The sequence below is a fragment of the Acartia tonsa genome, chromosome 5 (assembly GCF_053477335.1).
Source record: "Acartia tonsa isolate MP-2025a chromosome 5, ASM5347733v1, whole genome shotgun sequence".
In the NCBI taxonomy this organism is placed as follows: Eukaryota; Metazoa; Arthropoda; class Copepoda; order Calanoida; family Acartiidae; genus Acartia; species Acartia tonsa.
Window position 1 is genome coordinate 20,574,600 of NC_137264.1, and position 14,528 is coordinate 20,589,127.

At 30.6% G+C, this 14,528-nt stretch overlaps 1 protein-coding gene and 2 long non-coding RNA genes across 3 annotated transcripts; 2 read left to right on the forward strand and 1 right to left on the reverse strand.

The window, feature by feature from the left end:
• Positions 1 to 64: 64 nt before the first annotated feature.
• Positions 65 to 14,172, reverse strand: LOC145318990 (uncharacterized). Its single transcript, XM_080160800.1, has 7 exons — positions 14,117 to 14,172; positions 13,204 to 13,275; positions 12,277 to 12,317; positions 11,438 to 11,503; positions 2,020 to 2,132; positions 822 to 863; positions 65 to 198 (listed from the first exon to the last, which is right to left on the reverse strand). Exons 1-7 carry the CDS (start codon positions 14,141 to 14,143, stop codon positions 143 to 145), a joined length of 417 nt encoding a protein of 138 aa, XP_080016926.1. The 5' UTR covers positions 14,144 to 14,172; the 3' UTR covers positions 65 to 142.
• On the forward strand, positions 5,190 to 6,098 carry LOC145320272 (uncharacterized). Its single transcript, XR_013880141.1, has 3 exons — positions 5,190 to 5,237; positions 5,579 to 5,628; positions 5,930 to 6,098. It is a non-coding gene; the product is annotated as an uncharacterized LOC145320272 (long non-coding RNA).
• On the forward strand, positions 8,508 to 9,435 carry LOC145318993 (uncharacterized). The gene is made up of 3 exons (XR_013879631.1): positions 8,508 to 8,574; positions 8,916 to 8,965; positions 9,267 to 9,435. It is a non-coding gene; the product is annotated as an uncharacterized LOC145318993 (long non-coding RNA).
• Positions 14,173 to 14,528: the final 356 nt, after the last annotated feature.

Genomic DNA, 14,528 nt, shown 5'->3' on the forward strand with positions numbered 1-14,528 from the left:
ATTAATAACGGGTAAGGCTATTGTCTACCAAAAATACAATTTAGTATTTACACACTCGTTAATTTTAATGGATTGAAAATTGGACAATCACAAAAAATAGGTAGGTCTTCGTATAAAATATAAATATGATCTGTTTAAACGTCTATTTGGCAGAAGTTGGTGATCCATTTTCTTTGCTGATAACATTAGAGATCGACCCTGAAAAGAATAAACAATTTCATCAGGATTAACTTCATAATACAACAAAAATGTATTTCTATCTGGTGATCACAGCTAGCTGGCTAAACAGACATACTTCCAACTTACATCATTATATTCCATTAGTGGCTTACACAGGAGGGTGGTAACTTATTAAGGGGTGAAAAAATGGAAAGGAGTGTTGACACTCCTGTTTTGCCCCTGCCTAACGTCAGTGATAAAACCTTCGAGAACAGTATCGTTCAGCATAGGCTAATATGATAAAAATAATATAGGTGAGCCTTTTCTCTAGCTGTTGGCTCCCTATAAAATAGTAATTTTTTTGTATCTTAAGATTAATGGATGGTTTAAGGCTATTTTCCTGATATCCCACCACCCATCCTAAAGGATAAGGGCAAATCAACAAGTAATATATAGATTACTTAAAGGTTTTTTTTGTTCCGGCTCACATGATTTTAATTAAGGCGTTGCATGAATCCGTTTGACCATAATCAGCCTAACAAGTTATCGAGAAATGTTTTATTTTCCAATGACTCTATAGTTTTAAATAAAATATAAATAGATCTTTGTTGCTCATATTGATGTTCATCATTTGTAAAAAATATTTTTTTATGAAAATTAACCTGAATGTGATTTCTTGGACTTTCTTAGCGGATTGGGAGATTCTGAAACATTGACAAGTTTGACAATAATAAGTAAAGTAATTTGTATCAATGATACAAAGTAGAATGATGTCTGTCTGTCTGTAGTCTGTCTCTCCGTCCGTCTGTCTGTCTGTCCGTCCCTTAACATCTCGGTAACCACTGAACCGATCGGATTCTACTCTTTAGGGTATAAACCTATTGGTCCTGTTGAGGTTTTAAGCTATATTCTTGTGGGTCGAGACACCCCCAACCCCCCCAAAAATGAAAATTCCCCCCTCCCAAAAAAAAACTTTCTGTTGCTGCCCATAAATTAAGGTTGCAGCACCAGAATTTTTTATTTTTTTAGTATTTAATATAGTAATATGACAATTAGTCAAGCTATTTAGTTAAGCGTCCTATATTTTTGCATATTTTTAGTATTTTCAATAATTTTCTATGAAATAGAAAGATATTTTTAAACTGATTACTAAGGCTTGTATATAAGCTATTTTAGTATCTTAGGTCGAAAAAGATTTGTTTTGTATGCATTTTTCACAGAGTTATAGCTATATACATGATCGAACATATAAAAAACTTACAGACTTTATACGATATATTTTTTTTATATTAAACAGATGAAATATTGTCAAAATGTAGGAGTATAATTGATAGCAAAACTTTATACGCCAGTGCAATAACCTATTTAACGTCTTATCCCTTAAAAATTCAAGTGTGTTTTGACAAAAAAAAACTGTGATCAAAACAGTAGGTTGGTATGACTTTGTCATATTCACATGAGTTATAGAACAATTTTGTACAAAAACAAAGTGTCTGTAATTTTCTTAGTTAGTAAGACTGCCATGTACCCATCTCAATGAATTGACATAAAGTTAACATTAAAGATCTCTCCACCCCTCCACCTAGCCCCCCACCCCCTTTTTTTTATCTATATTAGGTTCGAACCCCCTGAAAAGTCTCTTGGCACATGCCATAGCTGTGTTTAGTGCTCTAGGAAAATGGGAATAGATGTCACCGCTTTTGGCCTACACATTCTATTGAGGTCACAGTAAATTGAAAGAAAAAGGGAAGGAGGAGGGAAACCCCAAAGAAAGAGATGGGGTATAGGGTATTTTCTGACGTTCTGATATATCCCCATTTTTCTAGGGCACTATAGAAAACTAAGCACACGCCAACTTACCATCCGCATGGTCTTCATCACTGGAGTATTCTGGATCAGTGATATAGACGACTTCATCCTCTGAGTAACATGTACAGCAAGGTATATACCAGAGCAGCGGGTGGTAACCGCACCTGAGTCAAACAAAGATGTTAATTAACAGGACTATTGTATCCATCTTTTAATCTATGATTTATTTCATATCACTCTAGACTGTTAAAAATATTTTCTTTGACCAAATAGCGAGGTAAGGATTCCTCCCATTATTGTGATTGAGAACTTACTGTTGCAGCCATTTATTGGATCTTCCTGGACCGTTACATTACACATACACTGCACACAACTTGAAAATTTATTATATACTAGTGGCTACGCCCCTACAGAATTCTAGTGGCACTTAAAGGAAGGGGACCAGGATGTAAGTCGACCCTTTCCTGAATTTTTTTGGGTAGTGATTTTTTCCAGAATATCTTTTGAATATTTTTAAGCTTCACTAGGTATAAAGGGAAACTATGTGGGTCAAGCGGTTAGCCAGATCTTAACCTACAAACAGACATGCATTCTGTTTTTATATTGTATACCTACTAGCGGTTTCGCTAATAGCCTCTAGGGGCTTTGCCCCAAAAGGTGATCATAAAAAGTTAAGGTGAAATTCGTAAAAAAAAATAAAAAGGACCAAGGATATCTCCTACAAAAAAAATGAGGGGGAGGGGATTTTTTTGTTTTTGGGGAGGTTGGGGGTGTCAAGCGGTTAGCAAGATCTTAACCTACAAACAGACATGTAGGATATCTCCTACAAAAAAAAATGGGGGGGGGGATTTTTTTTTGTTTTTTGGGGGGTTGGGGGTGTTCCACCCCCCAAAAAATAGTCTAAAACAACCACAGGACCAGTAGGTATATTCCCTGAAGAGTAGAATCCGTTCGGTTCAGTGGTTACCGATATCTTAAGCTTCAGACGGACGGACGGACAGACAGACGGACAGACATCTTTGTATTATAGATATATCAGTAATACAACTGAAGAAATGTAAAAATAACTTACTAAATATACCTACAATAAACACTACCATGAAGAATATACACACATTCATTTTAATTATGCAATCCAAATTTTTTTTCAATTTAATTATAAAGAGATCTTGAGTTCGAATTAAGATGTTAATAGTTATTTATCATATTTTCGTAATATTGTGAATGCGATAAAGGATTTTAAAATTATTTCAACAATTTGGTCATGTGATCAAAAATTTGAATTGTCCGTCTACTGTTGCCCCCCCTGTGGGGGCGAAGTAGGTGGAAATTAAAATTTTTTAAATTCTGGTGTCAACCAATAAGAAATAGGCATGATGTAGTAAAAGTTTGGAATAAAATTTTTTTTATCAGTTCCTTTCTTTAAAATATGAAATTGTATAATCATGAAAATGTTGGAAAAAATATTATTTTTTTTTTAAATCCTGGTGTCAACCAATAAGAAATAGGCATGATGTAGTAAAAGTTTGGAGTAAATTTTTTTTTATCAATTCCTTTCTTTAAAATATGAAATTGTATAATTATGAAAATGTTGGAAAAAATATTATTTTTTTTAAATCCTGGTGTCAACCAATAAGAAATAGGCATGATGTAGTAAATTTTGGAATAAAAATTATTTTTTTTTTAAATTCCTTTTTCAATACGTGAGACTTTATAATTATGAAAATGTTGGAAATTTTTTTATTCTTTTTAAATTCTGATGTTGACCAATAAGAAATAGGCATGAGGTAGTAAAAGTTTGGAAAAAATTATTATTTCTTTGTCAATTCCTTTAATTTTGATAATGTTGGAATAAAAATTATTGTTTTCTAAATTTTTATGATAACATGCCTATATCTTATTGGTTGATAGTAAAATTTAAAAAAAATAATATTTATTCCAGTATGAAGAGAAATAAATTTGAAAAAAAAATAATTTTCTTTCCCCTATATTTATTATTCCAATATGCCTAGAATTAATTTTGAAAAAAAAATAATTTTCTTTCCCATATTTTTATTCCTGTTTCTTATTGGATGTCATTTTATGTCCAATAAGAGACTAGTGTTTAAATATTTTAAAGGTTATTATTGTATTTATTTTGAATATGATAATAGCAACATTATCTCATTAAATACAATAATAGTTATTTATCATATTTTCGTAATATTGTGAATGCGATAAAGGATTTTAAAATTATTTCAACAATTTGGTCATGTGATCAAAAATTTGAATTGTCCGTCTACTGTTGCCCCCCCTGTGGGGGCGAAGTAGGTGGAAATTAAAATTTTTGTCACTTGACCTTAATATTGATGAAATGATTTTAAATGACCTTTATTGTATTAACAATATTATTAAAATACGATACTTGGGTTTGTTGGATTTAAAACTCTGTCTTAAAAACTCAAAACTGAAATAATACATATTACAAGGGTAATTATACTGTACGTTCATTGGTTCTCTGTGCCTTTCTTTCCCTCTCCTCTCTCTCTTTCTGTCTGTTTCCTTTTCCCCTCCCTCCCCATACCCCATCTCATTCTCTCTTCTTTCACTTATATATTTACCCCCCCCCCCACTTCATCTAATTCTTTTTTTCTCTCTCACTCACATGCTATTTCTATCTCTTCCCCTCTCTCTCTTCAAAAGATAAATATTTTCTTCAAAAATATATTTTTTATACCTTCCTTTTTGTAACAATGAAATTTTTCTGTTTTATAAAAATAACTTAATTTTTCATTTTAGCTAATTATTTGAAATCTTTATATTTACCCCTTTTTTCTGAAAATAAAATGATCAACTAAAAATTGATTACCCGTTTGTTCCCTGATTTCCAAAGTTGTACGACAGATAATCCTATTGCAAAAGCTATTATCAGCTAATCCAGTCAAAGGGAAAAGCTGAAAGGAAAAGGGGGGGGGGGGGTATAATAGTTTTTCTATTAATCCCCAACGCCCCCCCCCCCTACCCATAGTATAAGTCCTCCCTTTTTTTAATTGGAACTCCATTTAATAAAACGTAAAAATAGTTGTGAAAACTAAATTTTGATTTTTTTTAGAAGTTTGAAGCTTTTTAAACTAGTAGTAAATATTTAGATAGGATGACGGTGACACATACAAAATCGGAAACTAAGATTCAGCTGACCTATAAAGTTCTTTAATATAATGTACGACAATATTTTCTAACTTAGTAATCATTTGAACATTAATTAAGGCGGAGGTTATGTCAGATAAAACGTAGGTATTTTGTTCAGTGTTATTTTATTATATAAAGTACATTGTTTTTTTTGCCTGAAGCTAATTATCTAAAAAAAATGCTTGTTTGATTAAATTGTAATTTTCAGGGAAGCTTTATTAATGTCTTGAACTATTACATAAAGTATTAATGTTTTTTGTCTGATACTTATGATCTCAGAAATTACTGGTCCGAATGGTTTTTTTTTCAGTTTAGCTTTACATAGGTCCTGGGATGGTTTTAGGCCATTTTTTTCTGTCCATTCTTTGTACATGGAAGCTTGGGGGCGCAGCTATTATTATCAATATTTTTATAAGAAATATAATTATATAAAATATTTTAGGCTTGTCAGAAAACTTGAATCTACCATTTTTTGCTGCGAGAGTTTGCATGGTAAGTTTTGTTAAATCTAGCTTCTCTATAATTAATGCCCGTTTGTTCATTCGTCTGTATGTCACTTCAACTGTTTATCCACATCTGTCTGTTTGTAAATCTGTGTCCGTAAGTCTGTCTGTCCGTGTGTCTGCCTGACGGACTTTCTGTTGGTAAGTACATCAATATTAACAAACTTAGACATGTTATAATTGTCCTATAAATATTAAACTTGTGATTTTAAAATTGCAAAGATTAATGCTTTAATAGAAAGACAAATAGATTTTATTACCAACCTATCAAAATAATTGTTATATTTTAGGAGAATTAGCTTCCTTCCATTCTGCTTGTTATTGGTTATGTAAAAGTCACTTGGAGATGTGGCAACGATTTTGGTGTCTGCTTGCAAAATTACACATGAAGAAATCAACTTGTTATTTTATATCTATTTTGTTAAATGTTTACCCTAAAATAAATGTAAATTTAATTTATTTGTGTATTTATAAAATTTTTGTTTGGCAAACCTACTCTATAACTCGAGTTTTCCTGAATGTTTAAACTTTTGTTAGTTTTAAGTGTAATGTTTTAAAAGATTCTGTGAGCGTCAGGGGGGGGGGTCGAGGGGGGTTTCCCCCCTCAGGGGAAGGGGGGGGTTGAGGGGGGTCTCCCCCCTCAGAAAAAGCTTGGGCTTTGTCTGTAACAAAAAATATACCCAAAATAATTTAGCTGCATCTTTTTTTTAATGTTGGAATACTATGTTCTTTTAATCCTAGAATCAACCAATAAGAAATAGGCATAATATAGAAAAAGTTAGGAATAGAAATTATTTCTTTTGTATAAATTCCTTGTTCAAAATAAGAAATTTCCTAATTGTGTAATGTTGGAAAAAATATTATTTTTTTAACAATCCTGATGTCAACCAAGAAATAAGCATGATGTAGTAAAAGTTTGGAATAAAATTTTTTTTATCAATTCCTTTCTTTAAAATATGAAATTGTATAATTATGAAAATGTTGGAAAAAATATTATTTTTTTTTAAATTCTGGTGTCAACCAATAAGAAATAGGCATGATGTAGTAAAAGTTTGGAATAAAAATTTTTTTATCAGTTCCTTTCTTTAAAATATGAAATTGTATAATCATGAAAATGTTGGAAAAAATATTATTTTTTTTTTAAATCCTGGTGTCAACCAATAAGAAATAGGCATGATGTAGTAAAAGTTTGGAGTAAAATTTTTTTTATCAATTCCTTTCTTTAAAATATGAAATTGTATAATTATGAAAATGTTGGAAAAAATATTATTTTTTTTAAATCCTGGTGTCAACCAATAAGAAATAGGCATGATGTAGTAAATTTTGGAATAAAAATTATTTTTTTTTTAAATTCCTTTTTCAATACGTGAGACTTTATAATTATGAAAATGTTGGAAATTTTTTTATTCTTTTTAAATTCTGATGTTGACCAATAAGAAATAGGCATGAGGTAGTAAAAGTTTGGAAAAAATTATTATTTCTTTGTCAATTCCTTTAATTTTGATAATGTTGGAATAAAAATTATTGTTTTCTAAATTTTTATGATAACATGCCTATATCTTATTGGTTGATAGTAAAATTTAAAAAAAATAATATTTATTCCAGTATGAAGAGAAATAAATTTGAAAAAAAATAATTTTCTTTCCCCTATATTTATTATTCCAATATGCCTAGAATTAATTTTGAAAAAAAAATAATTTTCTTTCCCATATTTTTATTCCTGTTTCTTATTGGATGTCATTTTATGTCCAATAAGAGACTAGTGTTTAAATATTTTAAAGGTTATTATTGTATTTATTTTGAATATGATAATAGCAACATTATCTCATTAAATACAATAATAGTTATTTATCATATTTTCGTAATATTGTGAATGCGATAAAGGATTTTAAAATTATTTCAACAATTTGGTCATGTGATCAAAAATTTGAATTGTCCGTCTACTGTTGCCCCCCCTGTGGGGGCGAAGTAGGTGGAAATTAAAATTTTTGTCACTTGACCTTAATATTGATGAAATGATTTTAAATGACCTTTATTGTATTAACAATATTATTAAAATACGATACTTGGGTTTGTTGGATTTAAAACTCTGTCTTAAAAACTCAAAACTGAAATAATACATATTACAAGGGTAATTATACTGTACGTTCATTGGTTCTCTGTGCCTTTCTTTCCCTCTCCTCTCTCTCTTTCTGTCTGTTTCCTTTTCCCCTCCCTCCCCATACCCCATCTCATTCTCTCTTCTTTCACTTATATATTTACCCCCCCCCCCCCACTTCATCTAATTCTTTTTTTCTCTCTCACTCACATGCTATTTCTATCTCTTCCCCTCTCTCTCTTCAAAAGATAAATATTTTCTTCAAAAATATATTTTTTATACCTTCCTTTTTGTAACAATGAAATTTTTCTGTTTTATAAAAATAACTTAATTTTTCATTTTAGCTAATTATTTGAAATCTTTATATTTACCCCTTTTTTCTGAAAATAAAATGATCAACTAAAAATTGATTACCTGTTTGTTCCCTGATTTCCAAAGTTGTACGACAGATAACCCTATTGCAAAAGCTATTATCAGCTAATCCAGTCAAAGGGAAAAGCTGAAAGGAAAAGGGGGGGGGGGGGGGTATAATAGTTTTTCTATTAATCCCCAACGCCCCCCCCCCCTACCCATAGTATAAGTCCTCCCTTTTTTTAATTGGAACTCCATTTAATAAAACGTAAAAATAGTTGTGAAAACTAAATTTTGATTTTTTTTAGAAGTTTGAAGCTTTTTAAACTAGTAGTAAATATTTAGATAGGATGACGGTGACACATACAAAATCGGAAACTAAGATTCAGCTGACCTATAAAGTTCTTTAATATAATGTACGACAATATTTTCTAACTTAGTAATCATTTGAACATTAATTAAGGCGGAGGTTATGTCAGATAAAACGTAGGTATTTTGTTCAGTGTTATTTTATTATATAAAGTACATTGTTTTTTTTGCCTGAAGCTAATTATCTAAAAAAAATGCTTGTTCGATTAAATTGTAATTTTCAGGGAAGCTTTATTAATGTCTTGAACTATTACATAAAGTATTAATGTTTTTTGTCTGATACTTATGATCTCAGAAATTACTGGTCCGAATGGTTTTTTTTTCAGTTTAGCTTTACATAGGTCCTGGGATGGTTTTAGGCCATTTTTTTCTGTCCATTCTTTGTACATGGAAGCTTGGGGGCGCAGCTATTATTATCAATATTTTTATAAGAAATATAATTATATAAAATATTTTAGGCTTGTCAGAAAACTTGAATCTACCATTTTTTGCTGCGAGAGTTTGCATGGTAAGTTTTGTTAAATCTAGCTTCTCTATAATTAATGCCCGTTTGTTCATTCGTCTGTATGTCACTTCAACTGTTTATCCACATCTGTCTGTTTGTAAATCTGTGTCCGTAAGTCTGTCTGTCCGTGTGTCTGCCTGACGGACTTTCTGTTGGTAAGTACATCAATATTAACAAACTTAGACATGTTATAATTGTCCTATAAATATTAAACTTGTGATTTTAAAATTGCAAAGATTAATGCTTTAATAGAAAGACAAATAGATTTTATTACCAACCTATCAAAATAATTGTTATATTTTAGGAGAATTAGCTTCCTTCCATTCTGCTTGTTATTGGTTATGTAAAAGTCACTTGGAGATGTGGCAACGATTTTGGTGTCTGCTTGCAAAATTACACATGAAGAAATCAACTTGTTATTTTATATCTATTTTGTTAAATGTTTACCCTAAAATAAATGTAAATTTAATTTATTTGTGTATTTATAAAATTTTTGTTTGGCAAACCTACTCTATAACTCGAGTTTTCCTGAATGTTTAAACTTTTGTTAGTTTTAAGTGTAATGTTTTAAAAGATTCTGTGAGCGTCAGGGGGGGGGTCGAGGGGGGTTTCCCCCCTCAGGGGAAGGGGGGGGTTGAGGGGGGTCTCCCCCCTCAGAAAAAGCTTGGGCTTTGTCTGTAACAAAAAATATACCCAAAATAATTTAGCTGCATCTTTTTTTTAATGTTGGAATACTATGTTCTTTTAATCCTAGAATCAACCAATAAGAAATAGGCATAATATAGAAAAAGTTAGGAATAGAAATTATTTCTTTTGTATAAATTCCTTGTTCAAAATAAGAAATTTCCTAATTGTGTAATGTTGGAAAAAATATTATTTTTTTAACAATCCTGATGTCAACCAAGAAATAAGCATGATGTAGTAAAAGTTTGGAATAAAATTTTTTTTATCAATTCCTTTCTTTAAAATATGAAATTGTATAATTATGAAAATGTTGGAAAAAATATTATTTTTTTTTAAATTCTGGTGTCAACCAATAAGAAATAGGCATGATGTAGTAAAAGTTTGGAATAAAATTTTTTTTATCAATTCCTTTCTTTAAAATATGAAATTGTATAATCATGAAAATGTTGGAAAAAATATTATTTTTTTTTTAAATCCTGGTGTCAACCAATAAGAAATAGGCATGATGTAGTAAAAGTTTGGAGTAAAATTTTTTTTATCAATTCCTTTCTTTAAAATATGAAATTGTATAATTATGAAAATGTTGGAAAAAATATTATTTTTTTTAAATCCTGGTGTCAACCAATAAGAAATAGGCATGATGTAGTAAATTTTGGAATAAAAATTATTTTTTTTTTAAATTCCTTTTTCAATACGTGAGACTTTATAATTATGAAAATGTTGGAAATTTTTTTATTCTTTTTAAATTCTGATGTTGACCAATAAGAAATAGGCATGAGGTAGTAAAAGTTTGGAAAAAATTATTATTTCTTTGTCAATTCCTTTAATTTTGATAATGTTGGAATAAAAATTATTGTTTTCTAAATTTTTATGATAACATGCCTATATCTTATTGGTTGATAGTAAAATTTAAAAAAAATAATATTTATTCCAGTATGAAGAGAAATAAATTTGAAAAAAAATAATTTTCTTTCCCCTATATTTATTATTCCAATATGCCTAGAATTAATTTTGAAAAAAAAATAATTTTCTTTCCCATATTTTTATTCCTGTTTCTTATTGGATGTCATTTTATGTCCAATAAGAGACTAGTGTTTAAATATTTTAAAGGTTATTATTGTATTTATTTTGAATATGATAATAGCAACATTATCTCATTAAATACAATAAAAGTCTTTATAAAACTTGATCAAAATATGTAGAATAATGACTATTTGAATCACTAAATTAAATTCCACCTGTTTATCTTGAACAGGAGATAAGAAAATTACAAAGACTTTAAAAACTAGGAATTGATCTAGCACCCCAACCAATAAGGGTATCGTAATAAAACTTGATGGAAATATGTAGAGTTTAAACTCATTCAATCCCTAAAAATTTCAGCTGTCTTTCTTGTATAGGGATAAAAAAATCAAGAAATCCTAAAAATCTAGGAATCGATCTAGCACCCCAACCAATAAAGGCATCTTAATAAAAGTTGATGGATATAAGAAGAATTTAAATTTATCTAATCCCTGAAAATTCCAGCCATTCATCTTGAACAGGAATTGAGAAAGTTGCAAAAACGTAAAAATCTAGGATTCGATCTAGCACCCCAATTAATAGACAGACGGACAAAACAATGTACAGTTTGGATGCGCATATGTCATAGTAATCTTCACTAAAAATATTAGCTGTCTATCTCTAAAGGAGCCGAGAAAATCACGTTTCCCCCATAGCGTTACTGACTGACTGACGGACAGACAAAGTGAATTATAGAGTAGCTTCGCTACTAAAAATGGTATATTGAACCTTTTCATAACTTCGTTGATGAGTAGAAAGGTGAGCAGCAGCAATACTAAGCCAAGAACAATGGAGCTAAGAAAACAAGGAAAATCATTATAAACAGCGCACCTCAACAATATACATATAAATATGATACATACAACAATCAACTTTAATACAGTACCTATAATTACAGAAAAATATCAAAATATTCTATGTGTAATAAATGAATGGAATATTTCCTTAGTTTGTATTGCAAATAATGTTTAGCGTTTTTAAAACCGTACGAATGGACGCGCCGAGTCAAATTATAGAATAAGATATATAAGTTTTCCGGAATTTTAAAGTTAGGGGGAGATTTGAAATCTGCATCAAATTTTGAGGATTTTTTATAAAATTCGTTTTTTCTATAATTCTTTATTTAAAAGCGGAAATGCAATTTAAGTTAATTAATTTTAGCATCTGTGATTGGTGGATTTAAAAAATCTGCGCTCTGATTGGATGGCGTACATCATTCAACCAATTAGAGCGCAGGTAGTTTAAAATCCACCTATCCTATTGGTCAAAATTAATTAACTTAAAATGCATTTCCGCTTTTAGATAAAGAATTATAGAAAAAACGAATTATCTTATATATCTTATTATAGAATAAACATTGTCAAATGCCTTACTAATGTCTAAACAACCTTAAACCGATGCAAATTATCACACTCTATATCAAATAATTGCCAAGGAAATCAAATTTCTAACAGAGCATTAGCAAAGTAAGTTATACACTGGAATGCATTACGGAATGACAAAGTGCGTTAAAGAGTAACTTCTCTATTAATAAAATCAGCACTTTACATCAAAATTTTTTACTATACCTCAGAGTTAGAGCACCTCCAAGTTCTCGAAAAATGTTGTACTACATAAAGAAAATGTTTACACGCTTTTTTAAAGATTTATAAAGTACTAGGGGCTACGACACTGAGACGTCTTGGACTAAGGGGGGGGGGGGGGAAGTTCTGACACATTTGCGTAAACCTGGTATATAGGCTTTATCTTTGGACTGAGAGGATAGGTTATTAGGGATAAAATCATTCTTATATAATAAATTTTCCCAAATTTTAAGATTTTTTGGATAGGCCTCCAGGTGGTCTCTACAGGTAAAAATGAAAAAAATTTTTTTTTGAAGAGTTAGAAGTCAGCTTATGAAACAAAATATGCATGCGAAATTCATCATATAAGAATAATTTTATCCCTAATAACATATCCTCTCAGTCCAAAGATAAAGCCTATAATATACCAGGTTTACGCAAATGTGTCAGAACTTCCCCCCTCTCCCCTTAGGGAAGACAGGTGGGAGGTAAGTCAACCCAACACTTACTAAAAGTATTATAATAGATTTTTTAAAAGCAAAAAAAAATAAAGGGGTTATTTTTCCAGGGGTGATTTCTCTTGGGAGGGTGAATGAACTCTTCCCTAACTTAGTTTTAAGCCTTCCCTGGACCTTATTAAAAAGCTTCACTGTAAAGAACCGTATATAGAACTATAATAAAAGAGATATTTCACTAATAAATAAAATGGGAAAAAAATATATTAAAAGACGACTTTGGAAAAGAGTTTTGTACATAATGGAGATAAAGTTCAAGACATTAAAACAAAATTTCATAAACAATTTTTAGGAGGAATGATCAAAAGTAGGATTTTGAACAAATCATCATGAAACGGACAATATAAAAGTTATTAGTCAGAGTAATGGTGACACTAAATACTCCTACAAACTTCAAATGTTTTTATTGTTTAATCACCTGAAATCCGTCTTCTTTAATTTTTGCAGTGATTTCCTCCAACACCGGATCAACACAAGCATCCTCGTTATCCTATTAAATCTGTGTAAACATTTTGCAAGGAAAGATTGATTAACAATGTATCAATTTATTGTTAATAGTAATGACGCCGTGTCGGGCCGAGATTCTAATCTATCACCCCCCTTACAACGAGCGGATGCGCTACGCTATGACGGGTAAGAAAGTTCCGAAAATAGAAATGACGCAAATGAGTATAAAAGTTACGCAAATATTGATCTCAATTTTCACGTTTTTCAAAAAATGCAATATATAATAATAGCTATTAAAACAAGTTTCAAGCATAACTTTTATCTTATTACGATAACAATTAAATAAGAAAAATATGTTTACCATATGCAATTCGTGATCAAACACCTAATTGAAAAAAAAATGCGACATAGCTTTTATTTTAAGAAAGACTAGGGGCAACGCCCACTAGAGCCTCTAGGTGTTCTTAAGGTGGGAGGGGGATAAGTCAACTGCCCTTCTACTTTTTAATTTGAGTTTTAATAAGGAATATTTAAAAAAATTGGGGGGGGGGGGGGATTTTAAATTAGGAGGGTTGAGATACGCTCTCCCAAAATAGTTAAAAACCTTCCCTGTACCTAAAAAAAGAACACAGTAACAGTGTCTGACTGATTATGACGTAACAAAAAAAATTAGCCAATGAGAGGCCGTTATTGACCAATGGTAAAAAATGGCGCTTTTGTATAAAAACTTATAGATTACAAGAATGACGCTAAGAAAGGGTGAAGGAAAAAGAGAGGGGGGAGAACAGGTTTTAAGAATTCCAAGATATACAATAACCCAAACTTCTGTCATCGCGCTACGCGTTTAGCCGCGGTTCGCGGGTTTTTACGAAGAATCTTCTTACCAAACAAGAACAATCAACTGCTGCCATTATTATCTAATTAAAACCTTAAATTAAAGATTTGAGATTATAGTCTCATATGTCTATCCAAAAATTCTCAAATACTTTTTAGTTAAGCATAATATATGAAGGTATTAGGAAGAGGGGAGGGGGAAAGTAGCTCACCAAAGAGATATTAACCCTAGAAGATCTACCATGCCAAAAATTGCAACTTAAAAAATGAAATAGAAGGTAGTCTTACTTTTAAGAAACTCTCAAGCGATTTGAATTGAGAATGCTTGAATAAAGTAAAATATCCTTATAATAAAGTAACAGGATGTTTGTGTGTTTGCGTGTTTGTGTGTTTGTCTGTACCGAAGGATCTCGCTAACCGCTGAACCGATCGGGTTCTCCTTAACAGGGTAGCTTCTCATAG